This window comes from Lagenorhynchus albirostris, chromosome 2, assembly GCF_949774975.1.
Source record: "Lagenorhynchus albirostris chromosome 2, mLagAlb1.1, whole genome shotgun sequence".
Taxonomy (NCBI): Eukaryota; Metazoa; Chordata; class Mammalia; order Artiodactyla; family Delphinidae; genus Lagenorhynchus; species Lagenorhynchus albirostris.
Window position 1 is genome coordinate 162110493 of NC_083096.1, and position 25225 is coordinate 162135717.

The 25225-nt window shown below is 54.4% G+C and overlaps 1 protein-coding gene across 1 annotated transcript; it reads left to right on the forward strand.

Moving 5' to 3' along the window:
• Nucleotides 1-25225, forward strand: LAPTM5 (lysosomal protein transmembrane 5). Its single transcript, XM_060140799.1, has 8 exons — nucleotides 1-193; nucleotides 14962-15055; nucleotides 15740-15816; nucleotides 17404-17538; nucleotides 18598-18720; nucleotides 19917-20012; nucleotides 22683-22775; nucleotides 24058-25225. Exons 1-8 carry the CDS (start codon nucleotides 107-109, stop codon nucleotides 24145-24147), a joined length of 795 nt encoding a protein of 264 aa, XP_059996782.1. The 5' UTR covers nucleotides 1-106; the 3' UTR covers nucleotides 24148-25225.

A 25225-nucleotide genomic window follows, 5' to 3' on the forward strand; every position in this document is an offset into this window, starting at 1 on the left:
CCCGCAGCTTTCCCTTTTCTGCCCTGTTTCAGGCTCCTGGCTCCTTCTCTGCTCCAGGCTCCTGGCTCCTTCCCTGTCAGTGCCTCGGAGGAGGGGAGGCAACACCATGGCCCCCCGTGCGGCCGCCATCCGCCAAACCTGCTGCTGCTTTAACGTTCGCATCGCCACCACTGCCCTGGCCGTCTACCATGTGGTGAGTGTGCAGGCGGCCCGGGACACTGTGTGCGTGTGTGTGTGTGAGGGCGGCCCCGATCTGTGGAGACCCCTCGAACGGGAGGACCGTTGCTCACCACCTCCTCTTGGAACCCTGGACAAGTCCCTGCCCTGCTCCGGGCCTTGGGCTCCTTCTCTGTCCAAAGCGGGGGAGGGGACCCTGCAGCAGGGGCAGGAGTGGGAGGCGGGGTCCTTGTTCTAAGCGAACGTACCTCACATTCTCTCTGAGGCTCAGTTTCTGCCTCTGTGAAATGGGACCTTTAGCAGCCACAAGTTCATCCAGGTACAAACGGAGCAGCAGATGTGAAAGTGCTTCGGAAGCCAGGAATCTTGAGAGACGTGTGAGCTGGGATCATTGTCAGGAAATGGGGTCAGGTCACAGGCACGGGGCCTGGGCCGCTGGAGGGGATGAGAAGTGCGAATCTGCCCTTTGTGCTTCCAGAGGGGAGGGAGGGGGCTGTATCCTCTTAGCTTACATACGAGCAGGGTGCCTGGCCTGGCCTGAGCGCCTGTGGGCCCAGCCGAGGAGGAACGGGCCCAGAGGTTCCCCTTTGGAGGCTGGTGTGCACGGCCGGGTACGGAGTCTTGCCTCTTATTAACTCAGAGTGACTCTGGGTGAGTCACAGCCCCTGGGGCCAGAGGCTCCCCCTCTGTCTTGGTGGCTGAAGGTTGGGGTCTCTGTTCTGCCCCGTCCAGAACTATCCCCCCAGCCCACAGCTCCAAGCCGCACTCAGCTCCCCCAGACCCGGGGGCCTTCCTCCCAGGGTGACTCAGGGCCTGTGGTTAACAGTTCTTTTATGAGCCTGGAAGGTCTTCCTCAAAATTAGCCTAAATCTGGTACACTGTGGTGGGCCGCTGGAAACTGCTCAGACCTGGCTGCATCTGCTTCCTGCCGCACGCAGAGCAGGCGGGGCTGTTGGCAAGAGCCCAGCCTTCGGAGGGCTGGTGCTCTTCAGTGTTTGGTGCACAGCCTCTGGATCCAGACTCCTGTGTGCAAATCCTGGCCTCATCGCTTCCTAGCTGTGCAGCCTCAGGCCACTTACTTAACCTCTCTGAATGTCCGTTTCCTCGTCTAAAAAATGGGCATGAGAATAATAATACTTCTCTGTTAGGGTTGTTCTCAGGATCAAGGGAGTAAATATCTACAAGGCACAGAGCAGTGCTTGACAGGTGTTTGACTGCTTTATTATTAGCAGTGCCTCAGACACGCAGCCTGCTGCCAGCACACCTGTAAGTCAAGCAGTCAGACCCCAGAACCCTGATTTTGGGCGGGGCTCAGAGGTTGCTCTGCCTAGCTTCTCCAACGCAAGAGTGCTCCTGAGAGGAGTGAATGGCTCTTGACTGTCCCCAGACCAAGTCCTTAGGGCCTCTTCAAACTCTGAGATTGTGCAGCATTCTTGGAAACACAGTGTAGTAAGCAGGGGTGTCGCCGTGGGAAGCAGGCCCCTGGGTCCCTACCCCTGCTCTGCCACTAACTGGCTATGTGACCTTGGACAAGCTGCTCCCTTGGGCCTCAGTTTTTCCTTTATAAGATGATGGACAAGAGGGTATGGACCAGCTCAGAGGTCTCAAACTCCAATGCCTCCAGGGGCCAGGCAGCTCCTGTAAGTGAGCGTAGTGGGGCAGATGGACCTTGCAGTGACCTGGGGAGCCTGTTCTGGGTCTATTCTGGCGGCCGCTCTCTGTTTCCGCTGATTGTTGCCATGGAGGAATGTGGGCCCCAGCAGCCGCTCTTTCGACATTTGGAGAAACAGGAAACAGAGGCTTTTATGTCACAGTTTCTGCTGTTTCCATGTTGATGACTGATTTGAGGTAAAAAAGAAATCCCTGTGCAGACCAAGTCAAATCCATCTGCAGGCTGCTGGGCCCTGAGTCTGACTTGCAAACCCTGGGTTTTGTAACTCTTGCGGTTTCTTTTTGATCGTGCCGTCCAAGGTCCTCACCTGTACACAGTTAAGTGACATCAGTTCCTGCCCAAAGAGCTGGAGAATGTGTGGGCAAGTGATCAAGGAAGGCTTCTTGGAGGAGGTGTCACTGGCAGAGGTGTAGAGTTTGGTTGTGGGGAGTATGGATGGGGGAGGGATAGGTGTGCAGAGGTGTGGAGGCTGAGGACAGTGGCTTGTGCAGGGGACCCTACATAGACTAACCTGGGGGCTTTAGGTTGGGCAGCAAGAGGTGGGAGGGATTTGGAGGGACAGGCTGGAGGCTGGGCCTTCACTATAGGGCACTATTGATATTTGGGACTGGAGAATTCTTTGTTGTGGGGACTGAACAGTACATTGTAAGATGTTTAGCGGCATCCCTGGCCTTTATCTACAAGATGCCAGTAGCACACCGCCAGCTGTAATAACTCCAAATATCTACAGATATTGCAAATGTCTCCTGGGGGTGAAATCACTCCCAGTTGAGAACCACTGTCTTTAATGTGGGTCATGGGGAGCCATGGGATGTTCTAGACCCGAAGGCAGGAGAACAGAAGAAAAGTCTGGAAGCTGTACAACTGGCCCCGGGAGGTCTTCTCTGGGCTGGGGTCCTTGAGTGATTCCAGTGGAGGGTCATCCTCCTGCTTCCTCTGTAAGAGGCCTCTGCTCCTTCCCAGAAAGGGCAGGGCCTGGGGGCTTTCTCTGTGGCCTGGCAGTTGGGTGGCAGGTGTGCTGTCAGGGCCTCGAACATCTGGATGGAAAAAGAGAAGCTGCCATCCAGATGTGTTGATCACCCAGATTGGTCGTCGTCTGGAGCCAGTCATGGGCGACGGCCCTGCACACGGAGAGCTATTCGTGGACCGGACCCCTCTGGGGAGGGTTAAATCGGGCTCTTGGCATCCTGAGACAATGCCCCACTTTACTGAGTCATCGGGGCGTTATTACTGGAGGACCTCCGTGTCCAATGGCTGGAGGACCTTCCTCAGCATTTCACTGGGTTTGTGTAGAGGATTCCCTGGTTCATGAATGTTTTCTGACTCCAACTTGCACACACAGAGGAGTCAGAGAACTTTTGTAAATTGGCCTCTTTGGTTCTGGTTTGCCTGGCAAGCCAAAGCATGTCTGTCCCAAGTTAATGGCGGGAGATAGGGACCCAGAAGACCTTTTTGCCTAGAAATATCTCCCTCCCTAACCTCTCCTGTCCAAGGTGCCTGGAATTCCATTAGGAATGTGTTGTCTGATCAAAAGCTTAAAGTTGTGGCGATTTCAACCCTGTAGCAACAGGATACACCAAACAGGGCCAGGAGGAAATGAGACTGATGCTGGCCATGGCTTGTCTCTGGGTTATAGATTGTGAAAGCTCTAATTTTTTGCTACTTTTCTGTATTCTCTGTATTTGGTACAACGATCATGTATTACGTTTTAAAATAAACATTTTATTTTAGAACAGTTTTGGATTTACAGAAAAATTGTATAGCACAGAGTTCCTGTATACCCCACGTCTGGGCTCCATGACTGTTAGCATCTTATATTAATATGGTACATTTGTCACAACTGATGAGTCAATATTGATATACTATTATTAACTACCGTCCATACTTTATTCCGATTTCTTCAGCTTTTCTCTAACGTCCTTTTTCTCTTCCAGGATCCCATGTTATATATAGTCATGACACCTCCTTAGATTTCTCTTGGCTGTGAGAGTTTTCAGATTTTCCTTGTTTTTGAAGACCTTGACAGTTTTGAAGAGTACTAGTCACATATTCTGTCAAATATTCATCAAATGGGACTTGCCTGCTTTTCTCATGGTTACACTTGGGCAATGTGTTTTGGGAGGATGACCACAGAGGTCAAGTGCCCTTCTCCGCACTTCATATCAAGGGGGTGTACTTCCGCGTGTCTTATCACTTGATGTTGACCTTGATCACCTGGCTGAGGTCGCGTCTGTCAGGTTTCTCTACTGTGAAGTGACTTGCTCTACCGGTGCTCTGGGGTCTGACCACTTGACTTACGGTTGTGCTGACAACAGGCTCCGTGTCTGAGGCACTGCTAATAATAGAGCACTTAACCTCCATTATTTTAAGGAGCCTCCAGTGAAGGCAGATTTGTTCTCAAACGTGTCTTTCTTTTTGGTGCCCAGCCCCAGGCCAGCACATGGGCCTGACTCACTCCTGGCCTCTGCCCTCTAGGGATTCCAACCCGGCAAGGAAAAACTGTGATAATGGCGTTGATGGATGACAGTGCTGGCTCTTATGGGGGCACAGATGAGAGGCCTTAGCCCAGCCCTGGGGTGGACGCTGGGGATTCAGCAAGGGCTTTTGGGAGGAGGCCGGAGTGATAAGGATGAGTGGGACTTTGCTTGGGAATGTTGGGGGGGAAAAGGGCATATGCTTGTGGAGGGAGCAGAGAGCAAAGGCGGGGAGGTAGGAAAGGCCAGGTGATGCTCTGGAAGCACGGAGAAGCTCATAGAGCTGGGGTCAAGGGCAGGATGGTCGTGAGGTGTGGTGGGGGAGGCTACAGACGTCAGCAGGGTTAAGACTGGACCAAATGCCTGACTTCTTTCAGGCTTCATGGTAGAAGGATGGATCTCTGTTTGACCCAGTTCTCTCATTTAACAGATGAGTGAACAGAGGCCCAGGAGGGTCCCTGACTTGCTCCAGGTCACACAGGGAGGTGGGGGAAGGTCTTGCTCCAGGCCTCAGCTACCAGCACCCAGGTGTGTGGGATGAGCCAGCAAGTGAACAAATGAATTCTTTACCTGGCCCACAGCCCAGGGGTGGTCTGTCTCTCTGAGAGACCCTTCTGTCACCCAGTCTTCATTTCTTCTTTATGGTCCAGCTCATGGGAAGCCTCCTCCTCCAGGAAGCCCTCCTGCTTGTCCTCCTCAGAATTCCAGTGGCTCTTCTCTCTCTGCTCCACTTTCGGATGGAAAAGATCACAGACTTGTCTCTATCACTCACTCATGATGTGGCTTTGAGCAGGCAGGTGCCTTTGCTGTCTGAGCCTCAATTTTCTCTTCTGTTAAATGGGGCCAGTGGTCCCAGTCTCAGGGTGACTGTTTTGAGGTATTGAGCTGATGTGACCCCACTGGAGAGGAGGGCTGGCAGGCGAGTGCCCAGTGTGGGCTGTGGGACGTGACCAGAGGCCACTCCCCTTTCGAGAGTTCATCTGTTTGGGACCTAAAAATAGGTCCCAACTGTTAGGTCGTCTGTTAGAACCTCTGTCTTCACGCCTGATGCTCCCATGTGGGGTAGAGTGGGAGTCGTGGCCCCTCCCCAGTGCCCTGGCCAAGGGGCCCTGGTGGGAACTCAGTTGTGCTCCCCATCTCTGGGGTGTGCACTCTGCCTTCTAGCTTATAAAATGTTGGAGCCATTGAGAGGACCACTGGACCCCCTGGGCCAAAGCAGGGTGACATGCAGGGCCTTCTGGGGGCAAAGTTGGTCTCTTCCTGCACCAGGCCTGGTGGGCCGAGTGATGGTGACCAGTCATCTGTGTGAGGTGGGCCAGGACAGGCCAGACCCCAGGCTGGGCCTTATCCCCTCCCCACTTCCTTGTTCTCAGGCCCAAGGGAAGGGAAGGGAAGGGAAATAAGGGGCTTCTGGGAATGGGGGGTAGGGAATGGTGGTTCCAGACATCGGGCATCACCTTGGTCAGAGGGACCCACTGCTGTCAGAGGGCCATAGCTGGGAGAGGCACCAACCTGGGGGAGGGTCCAGGGGCTGGTGCAGGGGCTGGGGCCCCACTCAGACCCGGCCCCGTGGCTGGAAGGCAGAGCCTGGGTGGGCCGAGGTTCTTGGTCACCACCCTAGTCCAGAGCCTCCCAGGAAGTGAGGCTTTTATTTTGAGCCCAGGGCAGTGGCCTGGAACCAGGACTTCGCTCTGAGCTCACTATGAGGCCTGCATTGGTCTCCCAGGGGACCCGCACCCCACCAGGGGAAGGGGAGGGTGCACAGAACCTCTAATGAGGCAGGAAGCTGAGCAGGGAGCTGTACAGAGTGAGGCGCTGGCTCCCCCCTTCCACCCCGCAGCCCTGCTGCAGGCCCAGCGTGTCCCTCCCCCTCCCCGAGCCTCAGTTTCCTCCCCTGTCAACTGGGGGCCAATAACTATGACCTGCAAGGTCAGAGACTCAAAGGAAACCAGGTGGGAGACACACCTAGTGCCCAGCGAGTGCCCCACACATTGTAGCTACCCCTGGAGCCCCCATTTGACAGAAGAGGAAACCGAGGCTTGGACAGGCCAAGCCACTTTGCAGCCCGGGGTAGATAAAGAACAAGAGCCCGGGTGTCCTGCTCGGGGCCCAGGCTCCCCTGCTGCTGCTCCAGACCGCGGTGGGGGAGGGGCAGGCTTCTTGGCAGCAATGGGGTGGGGTTCAACCGTAATATCCGGGGGCCTCGTTCTTAGAAACACGGGGCCCACATGCCAAGATGCAGTCTCAATGGCACCTGCAAAACGGGGGGAAAATGGGAATAATAATTGAAGTTGCCTCATAAGGCTGAGGCGAGGACGAATGAATGAGTGTGTGTCAGTGTTCAGGGGACCTGGCCTCTCCTAAATGCTCCAGCAATAGTAACATTTACTGTCACGTGGGGACCTTTGCCCTGAAGGTACATAAGGAATTGATGTTTTATGGGGCTTGCTTGGTGGGTGCAGGGTACTTCTCTAGATACTCAAGAAGTGGAGGAGGATGGGGGTGTGGACCCAGCCTGGAGGCTGACCCTGAGCTCCCAAATGGGTGCCCATAAAGGATGACCACTGCCCCCCCTACCAAGAATGGCAGAAGCCACTGGGGTTCACTGGGCCAGAAATTTTGCCCTTAGTGCCTGCTCCTTCAGGGGAAGGCTTGCCATCCTGTCTTCTTTCATGGGGGCAGGTCTGAAAGGTCAAAGGGCAGAGAGCGGAGGACAGGCCTTGCTGGGCTGTCACACGCAGGGCACAGGCAAGGGGCAGGGCTCAGAGGATGACACGCTGGCTTTGCCGGGCGTGGTGCCAGAGCGAGCTGCTCCCGTCCTGGCCCTTCCCACCCCGCAGGGTGGTGAACCTTGGCACACGCCGTCCGAACTGTGTTCTCTGGCAGCTCCCGGCCTTTGTACAAGCTGTCCCCTCTGCCCGGGGTGCTCCTTCTCCCACCCCTGCTGACCCCAAAGCCACATCCCTGTAAAACCACATGTCCCCCTAGCATCTCCTGCATCCCTCCACTGGCCCAGCCACCCAGAAGCTGCCATTTCCTGGGGGCCTCCTCTGTACCTGGCGCATGGCAAGCCCAAGTCACAGTTCCCCAAGAGAAGCTTCTTGCGGTTTCCTAAATGCGTCTCACTCTCTTTTGCTTTCGCCCCTGCTGTTCCCTCTGCCTGGAACACCCTTCCCACTGCCCTTTGGGAGAAATCTTCTTTTAAGACTCACTGCCTCTCAGAAGCCTTCCTGGAGCCCCAACTCCTGGACCCTGAGCCCCCAGCGTTTCCCTCCATCCCAGGGCAGCTCCCACCCCCACCTGCTGGGGTCCTGGGGGTCATGTGGTCCGCCCTGGAGGCCCGGAGGCTCAGCCAGGGCTTGGCCCAGCCTGATCCATTTTTGTAATCCCCAGGGTCTGACCCGGTGGCAACCAATCTCGATTTTATTTTACTTTTGCAAACCTTTTATTGATGCATAATTTATATAAGTGCATATCTTGGTGACCTTTTTCAAAGTGAACAGCCAGGTAACCTCTACCCAGATTGAGAAGTAGGATGGGACCAGCCCCCAAGGGCCCCTGGTGTCCCCACCTCATCACTACGTGGGCCCCACTGACTTCTTCCAACACACGTAGTTCTTGAAGTACCCAGGGATGAGATTACACAACATGGGCTCTTTCTTTCTCTCAACATTGCATTTGCGACCTTCCTCCGTGTGGCCGTGTGTATCCAGCTCATTTCCCCCTTGCTGTCTAGTATTTCACTGCATGAATATATCACAATGTATTTGGCCTGTTGTACTGGGGGAGGACATTGGGGTTGTTTCCAGGGTGGGCTATTACAACGGCCACGGGGACCTGTGGCTTGGAGTCCACACCAAATGCTTCTGCTGGTCACTCGATCTTTCTGAATCATCATCTTTGGTAGCAGACATATGTCACCTCATGCGCTCCTTCCTCACTACAGCTTTGCTAGTGGGTGGAGCCTTCTCTCTGTTCTACAGATGAGGAAACTGAGGCACAGAGGAGTAAAGGGGCCAGGCGGGGTTGTGGGGGGACAATTAATAGTAGGAGGGGGCGGGGATGGGAGGGTGGACAGCAGAGCCGCAGCCTCCAGAGGAGCCAGGCTCCCAGGGAGGTGAAGGCTGCCCGGCTGGGGCAACAGCTGAGCCTTGGCTTTGGCAGGGTGGGGGGGGCGCGCATCGTGATGTTTATCTGGGCCAGCTGGGGAGGCGGCTGGGGAGATAGTGCTGCAGCGGCGGGGGAATGATCCCCACGCAGTCGCCCCTGATAAGCTGTGACAGGAAGTATGGGGTGGGGTTGGGGGAGGGGAGCTTCCTCTTGACGCTGACACATCTGGTTCTTTGCTCCCATCCTCTTGCCAGACAGCCCCAGGGGACCCCCAGGGAAAACAGGGTGGGTGGGTGAGGTAGAGGGGACTGAGCTTCAGGGTGGGGGCGATGCTGCTGCTGCTGAAGACGAAGAGGACGACAGTGATAATAATAACAGTCTGAGTGTCAGGAGCCCCTGAGTTCTTAGGCCGCCAGAGCCGGAGGATGTAGGGTCAGGGTGGAGCAGCCCTGGAAGGGGAGAGGGGCAGGAAGGGCTGTGCACTTGGGACCGGTTTCCCATTGTGCAAACGGCGTTATCTCTGTTGGGAAGGGTTGAGGACAAGCCCAGGCCGGACTCCTTGTGCCGCTTCGGCCGAGGCACCCACAGTCCCTGTTCTCCTTGGACGTAAGTGGGTAAACAGTCCTGACCTCACAGACTTGTGAGGAGAAGTGGAGTTAACAGACAGGAAAGTGTCCACGCACTGGCTGGCACATAGTAAATGCTCACTGAGCGTTGGGAGTCCCTGTAAATTTTATCCCCCGGAAGCTCAGAGGATGGGTTTCTGCCTGCCGGCTTATGAGAGGGTGTGTCTTAAGCCCCCCAGGAGGTCCGAGAGGGTGGGCCCATGTTCTCGGACCGGGAACTGGTGTTTGATCCCCAGAGCCAGGGGATCTGGTGTCACCACCATCAGAACATGCTCTCACCTCTGCCATCAACAGCAGCAGCACAGCATGGCCTGACAGTCATTGCAGTTACTTACCACTTCCCAGCAGCCCTGTGGTTACCTCTATCACCAGCACCCCTGCAGCATCCACCGCCACCTCTATTATCACTGCCCAGAGGGTCGTAACTGTCACCAGCATGCCAAATGCAGCCACAGGACGGCCAGTTCCGCCTCCCAGCACGTCACCATTGTCAGTCCCGCCTGACCCTCATCTCTATTCCATTCAGCTGCGCCATCACCACCGTTATGGCCACGGCCATGTTCAGTAGCGCTCTCTTCCCTCCCCCCTCCCTGATTCTTCCTCTCCTCCTACAACTGCTGCCCCCTTCATTTCAGCTCAGGCTGCTGGTTGCTTCTCAGAGCCACCAGGAAAACAAGTAGAAACTCTCCTGGCCTCCCAGCCACTTCCTCCATTGCTCAGCTTAGGGAAGTTGTGTTTGTTACTGAGAAAGAAGAGTCGGGGAGGGGATGAAAATGAGAACTGAAACCAGGGAGAAGCCGAGGGAAGAGGTGAGAAAGGGGAATGGAGAGTGGAGGTGGCAGTGGGCGTGCTGAGCGTGGCCAGGACTGATTCGGTCATGCAGCCCGAGCCCTGGTGTGGTGTCAGGAGGACTGAGGCTGATTCTGACTCTGCAACACGCTTGCTGTGTGGCCTTGGGCTGGCTACTGCCTCTCTCTGGGCTTCACTTTCCTACCAGTGACATCCCCTCTTTCAGGGAAGAGACCTTCCCTGCCTCTTCCCTGCCCCCGAGTTTCGCTGGGTCTGTACTGCTGGCTCTGGGCCTTTACACACGATGATCACTCTGTCTGGAATGCTTTTCTCTCCTCTCTGCCACGGTCAAGCTTTTCCTGTTTGTGAAACCCTCCCTGAGCCTTCCAAACAGCTGTCATCACTCCCTCATCAGGGGACTCTGAGTCCCCTGCATGTCCCATGTCGTGATTCTAAACACACTGGTCACCTGTTGGGTTCCCCTGGGGACTGTGACACTTGCAGGCCAGGGTCCGTGGTTTTCCCAGACAGGGCCTGGAGGCAGTATGTGCTCAGAGAGTGTTTACTGGATGAAGAAACGAGGGAGCAAGTGTAAGCCTGCCCAGCAGTGTGCACTGATGGAGCACTTGCTGTATGCCAGGGTTGGCACTGGCACGTCATTTGGCCTGATAGCAACCCTACGAGGCAGGTCCAGTTATTATCCCCATTTCCCAGATGAGGAGACTGAGGATCATAGAGGTTAGTGGCTTGCTCAAGGCCACAGAGCTGGGGTTGGGGCCCTGGCCACTTGATTCCAGCACCTGGTTCTTAACCACGTGATCTCACCATGTGGAATTAAGGTACAGTGAGTGAGAAGATGCTATTATGGAGGAAAAGTTGGGCGAGTGAATGCCATCTGCCTGGGCACTGTGGGAGGAGAGAAGCCCCGTTCTTGTAGCAGGAGGGCATGAGTCATGGCCCAGGCAGGTCCTCAGAGATCAGGGAGAGGGCAGCTCTGTGTCCAGGTGGAAACCAGGGGCGTGAGGGGAAGGGGAGGGCCAGGTGGCCTGGGAAATCTTGACTCTTGGAGTTTCCTGGCCTCTCCCAGCTTATGCTACAGGTAAGCCAGGCACTTTCTGGAATTACAAACAGCTCTTGGTTGGGGACTTGGGTGGAGCAGTGAGGGCCTTCTGATGAGTGGGGTGCAGCTCTGGGGTGGGAGACCCTGGGCAGCCTAGGTGTGACGTGCTGCAGTTGGCAGGAGTTCAATCATTCCAGTGCGAATAGGGGTGACTCTCCACGTTGACTGGAGGAGGTGAACTGAGACCACGGAGGAGCCAGGACCTGGCCAGGGTTACACAGCCGTGAGGCAGTGGGAGCGGTCTCAAGTTCCAGCTGCTGTCCTCTGAGCTGCGGGTGTCCAAGGATGGGGGTCAGCTGCCAGGGGAGAGTGGGCAGATGGTTGGTGAGACCAGGGCTGGGCCCCAGAGCAACCACTCAGCCTTGAGTGGAGCCTGGACCCTGGGAACCCAGGCAACAGGGATCACATCCCAGCCTGGCCACGTGACACAGGGCGTGTGAATTTTCCTTGCTGAGCCTTTATTCCTCATCTATACCATGGGGAAAATGTTGCCTCTCTTGCAGGGTTTTGGGAGATGGTGGTGCAAGCCTGTGTGTACAGGTCCAAGCACACAGTAGGTGCACAAGAAATGTCAATTCCTCTCCACCCCATCTCCTAGGGAGCTGAGACGCCTATCTTTCTCCTGGATCAGGGACTGGTGTCTTCCATTGAAGGTTAGGGGCCAGCAGAGGGTCTGAGTCAGACTCTGAGGTTGCCCTGCTCTGTGACCTGGGGCTAGTTCCTGCCTTCGGTGAGACTCAGGGTTCTCGTCTGGCAAATGGGGACAGAATTATCTCCCTCTCTCTACAGGATGGTTGAGAAGGTGAAATGGAGTAAAGGATGAGGTTGGTTTTAAACACAGGTGGTTTTTACAAAAGTAGAAATGCTTCTGGTGTCTGCTGCTGCTTCTTGCACAAGCTGTGGGAGGTGGAGGAGACGGCAGAGGGAAGAGGAGGTGGGTGCCCTGCTGACTCTGCTGGGCACCCACATGGGAGTGGGCGAGGAGGGCAGGCCTCAGGCAGAGCTAGGAGGCTGGGAGATGCTGGGAGGACAGTGGAGCAGGGAAGAGAATCAGATCCAGGGCCCACTGGCCTGGGTTTGAATCGCGGCCCTACAGATGATCAGCTGGGGGGCTTTGGACAAATTACTGGACTTTTCTGAGCCTCGCTTTCCTCATCTGTGATATGGGGGTGGGAGCATTAAGAACAGTCTCTTGGCTGGGTTTGGGAGGATCGCTGGGATGGTGTGGGTGGCAAAGCTGGCATGGAGTCGGGCTGTACAAATGTCCCTCCTCTTCCCTCCCCTTCCTGGGGTCCCAGGATATTCAGGAGGCGTGGTTGGAGAGGGGCAGCTGGGACGCTAATGGCAGGATTGCAGACATGGTGGCAGGGCTGTGGGAGATGTTGGGGCCAGAACTGAGGATCTGGGGAGTGGTTTGTGGGTTAGCACTGGTCTCCAAAGTGGGGTGATACCCAAGGTGACCACTGGGGCCTCAGAATGGCAATATTAGAATTTCTAAATTTGTCAATCATGTTCTTTATTCATTTCTGGATTTTTTTGGTATGTGTGTTTTATGATGTTCATTATAAATCAAGACAGGAGCACATGCATATAATTTGGAAATCAAGAAATAGAGAGTAGTGTGTGCAAAAGGTTTTGTTGACATAGGCACATGATCAAAATATCTGAGCCCTCTGGGGTCGGGGCTAGCAGGGCTCTGAGGTGACTCGGGGAGTGGGGTGTGTGGGAAGGCATCAGGACAGCACTGGGACACTGGGACTCCGGTCTCCACTTTGTCCCCAACTTGCTGTGTGTCCTTGGGCGAGCCACCTAACCTCTCTGAGCTTAGAAAACAAGCAGAAGGAACTTATAAAATAAGTGGGCAGAGGCTCTTTCCAGTGATTGGACGTTGGGGTTGTCTGATTCTGAGCTTCTCTCTAGATCTCAGACAATCCTGGACTCTTGGGACTTCAAAAGCCTTCTTGTGCCACGGCTGATGAATGCTGGCGCCCTTCTAAGCCCAGCTGTGGTGACTCATTTGTGCTCTGCTGGCATACCGCAGGAGCCCCAGAGCTCCCAGTCTTTCAGGGTGCCCTGTTCTGTCCTGGACTGAACCGTCATCTGCCTCCTTTTCTCTCTTCCTCATTACAGGGGAAACTGGGAGAAGAGGGGCTGGAGCTCCAGGCTTTAGGGGATGAGGAAGCCACATTTCTCTCTCCGAGCTGTTTCCTGTGGGTACCAGCCACAGCCCCCGCCATGTCTGCTTTCCGCTCTGAGCTGTTTTCCACTCTCCTGGTGAAACAAAGCCTTTCTGGTTCACCCCACACCACGTAGAGGGGGCAGCTAGAACAAGCTCACTGTCAGCCCCCTGGCACTCTCCTCACGGTACTGCTAGACTGCCCCACGTAAGCTCACACCAGCCAAAAGCAGATTATACTTGCTGAGCACCCGCTGCCAGCCTCCAAGCTCAGTGCTTCGCCAGTACAATGCAATTTGTTCCTTATTAAATCCAGTGTTTGCCAGTTTCCAGATGAGGGAATTCAGAGAGGTAAAGTGACTTGCCCAAGGTCACATAATGACCTGGATACAAATCCACCTCTGACTGGCTCTGGAGCCCAGTTCCTCATCAGTCTTCTCTGCTGTCCCTTTCTGTCCCCTGAACAAGATGTAATATGGTAGGAAGACAAATCGAAACCTATGTCTGAGCTAAAAAAACCCACACAATCAGCTAGGGGGAAACAGATGGTGGGTGTCTATTTGCTTGTCAGCCGAGCGTCAGTTACTAGTGAAGGGCCGCCTAGAAAGCCAGTGTAAACTTAGGCCATATTAATAGAGGTAGGACATCCGCTACAAGGGAGGAGACATCTTGTCGGCAGAGTGGGCAGATGGCATCTGGAGAAGTGTGTGTGTATGGTGGGGGGAAAGCCTTGCTGTAAGAGCATGGACACACAGAAGGTTGTGAGTTCCCCGTGGTTGGAAGCATTTAAGTAGAGGCTGCATGGCACAGTATTCTTGCATTAGAAGATGGAGGGCAGGGGTAAGGTGACCTCCAAGGTTCTTTCAATCTGCAGTTTCGTGGCTGGACTTCAGTTATTGCCAGGGCCATGGCAACACTCATGCCCATTAGATTTGCCCCTTCTCTGTCATTCTTAGCAAGGTTCCTCTGAGGGAATAGGGTTTATTCGTTCATGCATCCATCCCTCCGTCCATCCTTCCGTTCATTCATCTACAACAGCTAGAGCAGTGAACAAGAGAGACACAGTCCTTCCCTACCTAGAACCTATAGTCTAGAGGGAATAATATCAATAATAATAGCACAGATTGAGCGCTTACTATTTGTCAGGTACTCTAAGTGAATTATCCCATCTGGCCCCACTACAACCTTATGAGACAGGTGTTATTATTATCTCCATTTTGCCTATGGGAATTGAGGGGCCATGGGGGCTGGGATTCACAGGTCAGATGCTCCCAGGCCTGTGTTGATGATCCCAAGAACTTGAAGTTCTGTGATGCTCAGATGCTGTGACTAAGATCCCATGATGCTCAGAGTTTGTCATTATAAAAGAGGGTGCAGAGCAGGGGCCCAGTCACTGGTGAGAGCCCTCAGTCTCCCCCACTTCCTCAAGCCTGACCTTCAGAGGTCACAGTTATCACTTTACGGATAACTGGGTGTGGTTCTAAGTGCCCTCTTGGGATGTTCTCATTTACTCCTCCCATCTGCCTCCTTAGGTAGCTATCAGTATTATTCTCATTGTACAGATGGGGAAACTGAGGCACAGAGAGGTCAAGTAACTTGCCCAAGCTCACACAGCTAGGAAGAGGAAGAAGGAGGAACTACGAGCTTGAGCTGTCTATCTGTACAGGCCACACTTTACCCGGGGTGCCCCACTGACCCGCATTCCATCTCCTCCAGGACTCCCCCTCACAGGCCCTGACTGCACGCCTTCGGGGTGGGAGGGGTTGGTGGCAGAGCTGTGCAGGCCCCGGCTCACTGATGCTCTGTTCTGTTCCCAGATTATGAGCGTATTGCTGTTCATTGAGCACTCAGTGGAGGTGGCCCACGGCAAGGCCTCCTGCAAGTTCTCGAAGACAGGCTACCTCAGGATCGGTAGGTCCAGGGGAAGCCAAAGTGGGGTGGGGTAGCAGGGGGATGGGCACCGGCTAGGGGTGGAGTTGAGGCTCTGCCACTTGTCCTTTTTGACGTCTGCAAATGGAGAAATTCCACTTGTTCACCCTGAAGTCTCCAGGTGTGAGAGCAGATAGGATGGCGCTTTGCAAACCAAATCAGCTTAGAACGGTGACTGCGGGACTCTCCTGCTCGATAGCAGCCCGTCACCCAGAATAAAATCGCAGCTCCTCATGGGGGCTCCAGCCCCTGCTGACCTCCCTGGCCGCATTCCCACACCTCGTGGCTCCGTCCACGCTCCCCCTCACTCCCCACGCTCCAACTGCACTGACCCCACCAAGCTGGGCCCTGTCTTGGGGTCCCTCTCTGGACTCCTGGCCACTCGGCCCACAGGCCACCTCCTCAGAGGCCTTCCCCCACCTCATCCTGGTAAAAGCAGACCCCAGGCCTCCTTCCCGCCCTGCACCCTGTGTCATACTGTCCTGTGTCACCTGAAATGTTCTGTGTGCCCCTCAAGACTGAGAACTACAGGAGGGCGGGCCCTGGGCTTTCTGGTTCACGGGCATAGTGCCCACACCAGTGGTTCCCAAAGTGCGGTCCTTGGAACCCCAGGTGTGGGTTCCTGGGGGCACTTCCGGGCCCCTCACCGCCCTCTTTGCCTTTCAGCGGAACTGATCTCCAGCTTCCTGCTCATCACCATGCTTTTTATCATCAGCCTGAGCCTGCTGGTGGGCGTGGTCAAGGTGAGTGCCTGGTCGGGGAGGGGAAGGGGAGCCAGGATCTGCGGGCTGGCAAGGAGGCCCCGCTGCCCTCCCGGGTCCCTCCTATTCACACCCACTATGTGGACAGCACTGGATGCTGGGAGGTGGGTATTTGGAGGAGATCCAAACTGCACCCTAGAAATCTTCACACTTACTTTTTGGAAACCCCCTTTTTCACACCAGATCCGTCAGGTTGGAGGCCTCGGTTCCCTGTGAAAATACACCCTCCATGCACGAGGGTGTGCACAGCCGGCTGCGGCCACTGCCGATCATTGACACTTCGGCTGAACTAGCTGGCAACCCACATCCTTTTGAACTGCAAATGGTGGCAGGGAATTTGGTAGAGAAGAAAAGAAGGGTCATTTTGAGGCCTAGGTAGAGGGGAGAAAGCAGTGGGTTTCGGAATCAGTGAGAGGAGCAGAGGGGAGGGTGTAGATGCGTCCAGCTCAGTGCCATCCAGCTAGCGATTGAGAGGGAGAGGCGGGCTGTGACAGCCTCCTGCAGAAAGGAACCTTCCCAGCAGGGCAGGAAGCCAGGGCCCCGCCACATAGCCACGAGAGCAGCCCTCGGGAAGAGAATACTTCCTGGACAGACAGTGGTGGACTGGCACTCCCAGGGCCAGCAGGATGGGGTGGAGATTTGGTGCTAGTTTGGAATGTCTCCACCTTGCCTGAAATGCCATTGTTCACTCCCTAGCTAACGCTGCTCTCTCGGGAGCCCTACACCGCAGGGAGTGATTTCACCTTGGTTCCCGGTGGTCCATGCACAAACACAAATGGTCCAGCTAGGAAAATGGGTCAGGTCATCCCTGAAGCCTCTGAGCTTCAGTCTGGGCTGTTTCGGCTGCCTCCTGAGTGATTTTAGACAACCACGTGAGAAACCACGAAACCACCTTTTCTGTGATCTTTGTCCCCAGCTGTGGGTTCCTACCCATTTATACTGGTCATGGTGGTCACTTGCTTTCAGCTGAAGGAGAGGGACTTCAGCCTCAGCCTCCCAGGGTCCCTCACTATGACTGAACGTCCCCGGGGGTGGCCCACACAGAGGCAAGACCCACTGTTAAAGCAGCACAAGGTTTTTCACCTCCGGGCCTTGCTCGGGACAGCCCTTCTGCCGCCAATACCCTCCCCTTCCCTCCTGCTTCTTTCCAGCTCTAGCCCTGGTGCCCCCACTTCCAGGAAGTCTTCTCTGATCCCTTCTCATTTGTCAAATGGACACAAAGTCTTTCGTCACTGGGTTCTTAAGAGCGAGTTGAGGCAGACCCTGGTCCTGGAGCCCCCAGGAGCTTATCTCTGTAGATGGGAACTCTTCCCGGTTCCTCCTGGGACGCCGAGACTGCTCACCCTCAGGGCCTGGGCCTTACCTTCTCCCCGCGCCCAGAGCCTCACTCAGAGGAAGGCATGTGGATCCCCATGGGGTGACCTTGGCCAAGAACCACAGGTGATTCAGGAGAGCACCGAGTTCCCCGGGACGGAAGGGAACTGTGGGTCAGGGGGCCCGTGGAGCCGTCAGGCTGCATGGAAGAGCCTTGTGCAAGGGACCCCTGACCATGCTGGGCCTGCCTTTCAGAACCGGGAGAAGTACCTGCTGCCCTTCCTGTCCCTGCAAATCATGGACTTCCTCCTGTGCCTGCTCACCCTGCTGGGCTCTTACATCGAGCTGCCCGCCTACCTCAAGTTTGTCTCCCGGAGCAGCAGCCGGGCGGTGAGTATGTCCCATGTCCCATAGCCGGCCAGCGGGGGAGGTGCAGGAGCCCAGGCCAGTGAGCGTGGGAGCCCCCAGGGCCCTTTCTAGTCGGTGAGCTTGAGCAAGTCCCTGAGCTCCTCCAAGTCACCCCACATTTCTTATTATTTTTTTTAAATTTATTTGTTTATTTTTGGCTGCGTTGGGTCTTCGTTGCTGCGCGTGGGCTCTCTCTAGTTGCGGTGGCGGTGGGGGGGGCGCTGCTCTTCATTGCGTTGCGTGGGCTTCTCATTGTGGTGGCTTCTCTTGTTGCGGAGCATGGGCCCCAGGCATGCAGGCTCAGTAGTTGTGGCTCGTGGGCTCTAGAGCACAGGCTCAGTAGTTGTGGTGCACGGGTTTAGCTGCTCCGTGGCATGTGGGATCTTCCCGGCCCAGGGCTCGAACCCGTGTCCCCTGCATTGGCGGATGGGTTCTTAACCACTGCACCACCAGGGAAGTCCCTCACCCCAGGTTTCTCCCTGTAAAATGTGTCTTGAGATCATGTCTCATCAATATGTCTTATGAGCATTACATGAGGAAAGCGTGCACAGGGTGCTTAGCACGTGGTAAGAACGGAAAAAATGCCAACCACGTGTGAATTACACCATAGGAACCGGGACATGCCCCGTTTCCCTCCCCAGCCCGTTTTGTCTCTCCTTTGTAACCACGTTGAAGAGAGGAAGGTAAGGATGGTGAGCATCCTTGGTGGGAATGCCCACGACGCCTGGTGCCAATCACAGACGCAGTTCCCCAAAGTTGCTTTTCACACTTCCCCTGGCTGTGGTCCTTGAGGAGGCTGAGAAGCTACATTATAAGGCCCTGGGCTGGGAGTCAGGAGACCCTGGTTCTAGTCCTGGGTTTGCACCAGCCCATGGTGTGAACGTCTGAGAAATGGACCTCCATTTCTTTCTGGGTACCATGGACCAGGGAGTCGTCGATGTCTCTGGCTGACAGTCTCTCAAGCTGAGGGGCCACTGTGCCCCGTGGTACCCGGGCCTCTGGGTTGGGGCTAACTTGCTTGTCTGTCTTCTTCCTCCAAAGGGCCCCTCCAAGGTCCCACTGATGACCCTGCAGCTCTTGGATTTCTGCCTGAGCATCCTGACTCTCTGCAGCTCCTACATGGAAGTGCCCACCTATCTCAACTTCAAGTCCATGAACCACATGGTGAGTCTGGGCTGAGGGTCTGCTCCTATCACTGGCTCTGTGGCCTTGAGCAAGTTGCTTTCCCTCTCTGTGCCTCAGTGCTTAGGCTGGGTTCTCTAAAAGTGGAGCTTGGAGAGGGATTCTTGTGCGAGTGATTTCCTGAAGGAGAGCTCTCAGGAAGAAACTTGAAAGGAATGAGGGAAGCAAGTTAGACAAAAGGAAGAAGCCAGGCAGACATGTGGCTTTAGAAGTAGTGCTGCTGGATCCCAGAGGGTGCCCTGGAGTATGAACTGCAGTGCAGAAATGGTATTGGTGTTTTCATTGCTGTCTAACAAATGATCCCCAAACATAGTGATTTAAAACAATAAACAGTTGTTACCCCACATAGTTTCTGAGGATCAGGAATGTGGGAGTGGCTTAGCTGGGTTGTTCAGACTCAGGGTCTCTCTTGAGGTTGCACCTGAGATGAGGATGGGACTGTGGACGCCAAGGGCTTGACTAGGTCTGAAGGATCCACTCCCAAGCTGGCTTACTGGCGTGGCTGTGGGATCTTTGACTCGGTTCCCCACCCTGTGCACCTTTGATGAGGCTGCTTGAGCATCCTCATGTCATGGCTGCCGGTCCCTCCCCCCCCACCCCCCGGTGAGTATCCGAGAGAGAGCAAGGAGGAAGCGGCCCTGTGGTCTTGGAGATCACACTCGCCTCTGCCACATCCTATTATTTGTGAGAAGTGAGTCTCTAGCTCTAGCCCACACTCGAGGGAAGAATGTCAGAGGATGTGTGCACATGTTTGCAAATGCCACAGCAGTTGTCCCACCAGAGCAGGAACCTTCCATCCACAAGTCCTGCTTGTGAGGTGCCCCTGGGGGACGAGGCATACCTCCCAGGTATTTCAGGATTAGGTGGTTCCGTCAACCAAGACTATCCTCCAGAGAAGGACACGGGTGTGGCCCACCAGCTGGGGGATGGGGCAGCAGCCAGATAAGGGTCACCTGGACAGGTATCAGCTGCATCTGTCTCCCTGGGTTTGCCCACCTGTCAGATGAGCCTGATGGTAGGTGGCCTCCTAGGGCCCTTGAATGGTTGGGCCAGGATAATGGCGGTGCCACTGCACGTTCCTGTGTGTGTGGAGAGCTGGCTTTTATTCCTCGATGTGTGGGTACTGTTAGAGTTCCTTATGGCCAGAGACACTGACGTGGCCCCCACATCTGTTGCAGAATTACCTCCCCAGCCAGGAAGGTATGGCTCACAACCAGTTCATCAAGATGATGTTCATCTTCTCCATCGCCTTCATCACTGTCCTCATCCTGAAGGTGAGCGGCCCCTGCCCCACGGCTCAGGGAGGGGTGGAGAGGCTGAGCTGCCCCGGGCCCACCCATGCCAGACTGTTAGGAGGCAGGGAAGTGTGTCTTCCACCCCCGCCCCCGCTGCTTTTGGCTCCTAACTCTAGCCCTCCCCACACCAGCCCCTGTGCCCACACGTGGGATCGTCGGGAACGCCCCCTTTAGAGCAAGTGGATCTGTGAAGACCCACCTGTGTTCAAGGGTCGGGGACTTAATGTGTGACTCAGAGAGACCTGATCCAGGGGGAGGAGGAGCTATTTTGTCTGGAATTAGATTCAGGAAGTCCTGGGTCTGAATCCCAGCTCTCCCCTCACTAGCTGTGTGGTTGGTTTTCAAGTCACTTCTCTCTGGGTCTTGGGTCTCACCTGTGAAAGGGACACCCTAAGTCTTGCTTTGCCCACGTTAACAGCTTTACGTGATTCAGGCACCAAAATGTAGATGAGCCCTGAGGTCATATTACTAGAGGTTTGGTGATGAGAAGGATGGAGGGGATTGATTTTATTCTTCTCACGGGTAGTCAGGCCCAGAGGATAGAGTCCTGTTTCAGGTCCCAGTTCTTGGAGAAATGGTGACAGACAGGAGTGCACTAATAGCAGCACCACAGGACTTCCCTGGTGGCACAGTGGTTAAGAATCCGCCTGCCAATGCAGGGGACACGGGTTCAAGCCCTGGTCCGGGAAGATCCCACATGCCGCGGAGCCCGTGTGCCACAACTAAGCCTGTGTGCCACAACTACTGAGCCTGTGCTCTAGAGCCCACGAGCCACAACTACTGAGCCCACGCGCCACAGCTACTGAAGCCCACGTGCCTAGAGCCTGTGCTCCGCAACAAGAGAAGCCACCACAATGAGAAGCCCGCGCACCGCAACGAAGAGTAGCCCCCTCTCGACGTAACTAGAGAAAAGCCCGTGTGCAGCAATGAAGACCCAACACAGCCAAAAATAAATAAAAAAATTTATATTAAAAAAAAATAGCAGCACAACAGGAGGGTGAAGAGGCAAGAAAACGCTGCCGTCTTCGGGAGTCAAGGAAACCAGGGCAGTTCAGCTTGGGAAAGAAATGACTCAAGGGGGACCTGATCGCAGCCTCCAAGTACCCAAAGGACTCTCATGGGGATTCTAGAGGCCACAATGGGGCCCTGTGGCCGGAAGCCACAGGGAGGCTGATGTCGACTCAAGAAAAGGAAGGGCTTTTAAAAGTGTTCTTTTCTGATTGTGAAAGTAACATATGATCACTGTAGAAATTTAGAAACTACAGATGAGCAGAAAGAAGACAATCAGCCCACCAACCACTGCCACTCGGAGAGCAGCACCTCTGATATCTGGGTGCATTTCCGCCCCCTCTTTTTATGTGGGTGGTGTAGCCAGACATCACTGCCTCCTTACATCCCAGGCCCTGAGCAGTCTCTGCTCTCACCCAGTGCCAAACTGGAAACAACTTCGCTCCTTTTAACCTTTCCTCAAAGGACTGACCTAGCACAAGCGCATTAGTGCTGCACAGTGAGAACATTCCTGAAGGCTTGGGGGGACCAACGTGGAGGTTTACGTCATAGACTCTGCTAGAGAGAAACTGCCCAAACCCCACCACACACCTCCATCCCTCCCCACCCCTCTCCTGTTCTTTATCTTCATCCAGTGGGAGTTCTCTCTGTACCCCGACTCCCAACCCTGCCTCACTGGCTACCCTTCACCTACTTGCTTTGCCCTGGCCCTTCGTACTTCATTCTTTCATAATTCATTTTATTTATTTCTGCTCCTTTTAAGTCCCCATCATGGGGCTCCATAAAACAAGGGACCTTCTAGATGCCAAGACCTGCTCTCCTTCCTTTGGGGGCAGAGAGAGACTTATTGGCTATTGTTCCTTGAACACACCCCTGGGGACTTCACTTCCCACCCTGGAACCCTTCTCCCCAATTCTTACATCAATTGCTAAGAGAAAGCCGTTGCTCACATTATCTGACAGATATATACATCCATACACATAATTTTTCTGCATTTATAAACGTGGGATACTACTGCATACACTGTTGGATAATCTGCTTTAAAAAACAACATATCGGGCTTCCCTGGTGGTGCAGTGGTTGAGAGTCTGCCTGCCGATGCAGGGGACACGGGTTCGTGCCCCGGTCCGGGAAGATCCCACATGCCGCGGAGCGGCTGGGCCCGTGAGCCATGGCTGCTGAGCCTGCGCATCCGGAGCCTGTGCTCAGCAGCGGGAGAGGCCACAACAGTGAGAGGCCCGCGTACCGCAAAAACAACAACAACAACATATCGTAAGCAGTTTTGAAGACAACATTTCCCACTGTCAGCTCTGTCTCAGGATGGGCGGGGCCACCTCAGGAGATGGTAAGCTTCAGTCCTCAGGGGCGGAGAAGCAGAATCTGCAGGATTATTGCCGGGGAGGCTGGAGGGTGGTGCAGGGGCCTCTAAAAAGCTCCTTTCTGTGATGAGTCTGTGGGGCAGTGAAAAGGGAAACACCTGGAACACCTGAGACGGGCAGGTGAGGCCCCCTCCAGAAGAGGGGTCTGACCTTTCAGGGTAAGCTGGGGGTCTCCAGGAAGCGCCCAGCATCTGTCCTGGGTCTGCTGGGGTGGTGAGAAGGAGGGTCACAAAGCACAGCCTGACCTGGGTCTCTTTTCTAGGTCTACATGTTCAAGTGTGTGTGGAGATGTTACAGATTCATGAAGTACATGAACTCGGCTGAGGAGAGGAGCAGCTCCAAGATGCTGCAGAAGGTGAGCCTGCTGGGGGGGGTCAAGTCCTAGCTCTGCCACTCACTGTATCGTTTAGGGCAGGTCTCTCTGCCTTGCTCGGCCTCAGTTTCTCCACTCGTAAGATGAGGGTTGGACCAGAAGACATGGGAAGATCTCTTTCCACTCTGATTGTCTAGGATTCTATTCATTCATTCATGCATTAAACATTTTATGCTTCTTACTCTTTCCTGGACTCATATCCAACCCTTTGGATGCAGAGAAAACTAAGATGCCACCCTGTCCTGGAGGAGAGCATAGTCCAGAGTGAATCTAGACACAGAGGTCCAATTACAATTTGGTGTGAAGCACAGGGGCAATGGGAGCATGGAGGAGGCACCTGGTTTCACCTGGGGTGTCAGGGAAGGCTTCCTGGAGGAGGTGACACTTGATCAAGTCTTAGACTGTCAGCGAGTACAAGTTAGCTGGGAAAGGGGAAGGGGTCTTCCAGGCAGAGGGATTAAGTGCGCTTAGAAGCAGCTGATTGGAAAAGAGATGGGAAAAGTGCAGCTGGTTTAAATTACTGGAGGCTCACTTTCCTCAACTGTAAAATGGGGATTATATTAGTCAAGAATTTTTTGGGTTGCAAGTGTCAGAAACCCAACACTCTCTCACTTATGTAAAAAATAAAATGAATTTATTAGCTTATAGAACTTGAAAGTCCAATGTAGGTCTGGCTCAGGCATGGCTGAAGCCTGATGTCCAGACATGATCTTATTTTCAGGATGAAAGGCAGCCCTTTCCTCATGGTAGCAAAATGGTTGCCTAAATCCCTAGGCTGTCATCCCACCCTCTCAGCAACCCCAGCAGTAAGAAAGACATCCCAGAAGCATGTCTGATTGGTCCAGCTTGGGTTACAAGCCTATCGCCAAACCAGTGACGATTGCCAGGGGGATGAGATTCTACTTTGAGCGACCACCCCATCAGACATGAGGTCTCATGTCCACTCCCCCAGATCAGAGAGCTGACCAATTCTTCTGAAAGCACATGGACTGAGAATGTTTTCCCAGGGAAAACAGTGTGTTGGTATCAAAACAAGGGGGCTTGATGCGGAACAGGCAGAGGCAAGTCTGCCCATTACAGGAACAGAAACCGTACCTGTCTTATGCCTGCCATGCCTAGCACATAGTAAGTGCCCAAGGCATGCTAGTCATCATCATCATCAACATCATTTTGCCCGGGGTGGGGGTTGGAGCCCCTTAACCCCAGGTTGGGGTAGTGGTCCCATCTGGTCAGTTCTCGGCCCTTATCTCTCTGTTTCTCCCAGGTGGTCCTGCCATCCTATGAGGAAGCCGTGTCTCTGCCATACAAGATTCCGGAGGGGGGCCCAGCACCACCCCCATACTCAGAGGCGTGACATTCACCAGGCCCCAGCCCTGGTGCTGGGAGGGGCGGAGCTACCTCGCAATCCGCTTCTTTGCTTAGGTGGCCCCTGTGGCCTGGGTGAACCACCTGGCTGACTTCAGGACAATCCGCTTGTGTCCCGCTCGCTGGCCTGCTTTTCCTGCGGGGCCTGGGAGATGCTCACAACTGGGTCAACCCCTTTAGGCTGAATGATTGGGTCTCAAAAATTCAGTCCAACAGCACTCAGCTTCTTTTGATCAGCTCTGACGTTGGTTTAAACGATTGGTCTTTCTAAAGTCAGTGAGTTTGGTTAAATACCTCTCAACTTGACCAGTTTTACCAAGTGACTGACAAATCAAAAACACACTTGTCATTTCAGTGAAAACAATGTGGTCAAACAAAAGAGTCCATTGTGTCAGTTTGTAAATAGTTGTCAATTCGCAGAGCAATTTAGTCAAGTAATCATCAGTTAGTCCTCCCCACCAAATACATCCATCCATTTTCTTCCAATAGTTCCTTAAGCAATTATTAAGTCAGCCAACCCTCAGTTAATTTAGAATAGTGATAAAATCCAATAATAAAAAAATCAACTTAGCCCCCCAAACCATTCAATTCAATCTAGTCCAATAACCGGCTGCCCCCTGTGGTCAATTCAGTACTTGTGAGTCCTGACCCACAGCCCATCCGTTGCCAGATAGGTTGTAGGCCACCCAATTCTGCCCGACACTTGTGGTCGAGCAGAAATTCAGCGCTGAAATCAGGCAAACCCATTTGTTGGACTAAATCCACAGGTTAGTTCAGTCAAAACAGGCAAACCCTTTGTGGGCACAGTCCCCGCCCGGGGGGTTCGTGTTGGTGGGGCCATAGGGGAGGTTTTGGTCCCTGCACCCCCTCTTTTGCCTGCTTCCCTGGGGGTTGGGATTCCCGAGGTCGCTGACCCAAAGGCGGAGATAAGGCCACAGAGGCGGGTTCTCTGGGGTCTGCGAGGGGGGTGCAGAGGGCGAGGGCTGTGCAAGGGGCTCCCCACCGCACCCCTGTGTCATTGCTTTGTGTGACGGGGAAGAAGTTTCAATAAAGCAGCAACACGCTTC

What these genes read in the sequence shown, in the direction of transcription:
- LAPTM5 (XM_060140799.1), top strand. Translation starts at nt 107, where the DNA reads ATGGCCCCCCGTGCGGCCGCCATCCGCCAAACCTGCTGCTGCTTTAAC. An exon ending in GACAGGCTACCTCAGGATCG is followed by an intron (nt 15,056 to 15,739) that starts GTAGGTCCAGGG and finishes TTTGCCTTTCAG; the next exon opens with CGGAACTGATCTCCAGCTTC. An exon ending in TCACTGTCCTCATCCTGAAG is followed by an intron (nt 20,013 to 22,682) that starts GTGAGCGGCCCC and finishes TCTCTTTTCTAG; the next exon opens with GTCTACATGTTCAAGTGTGT.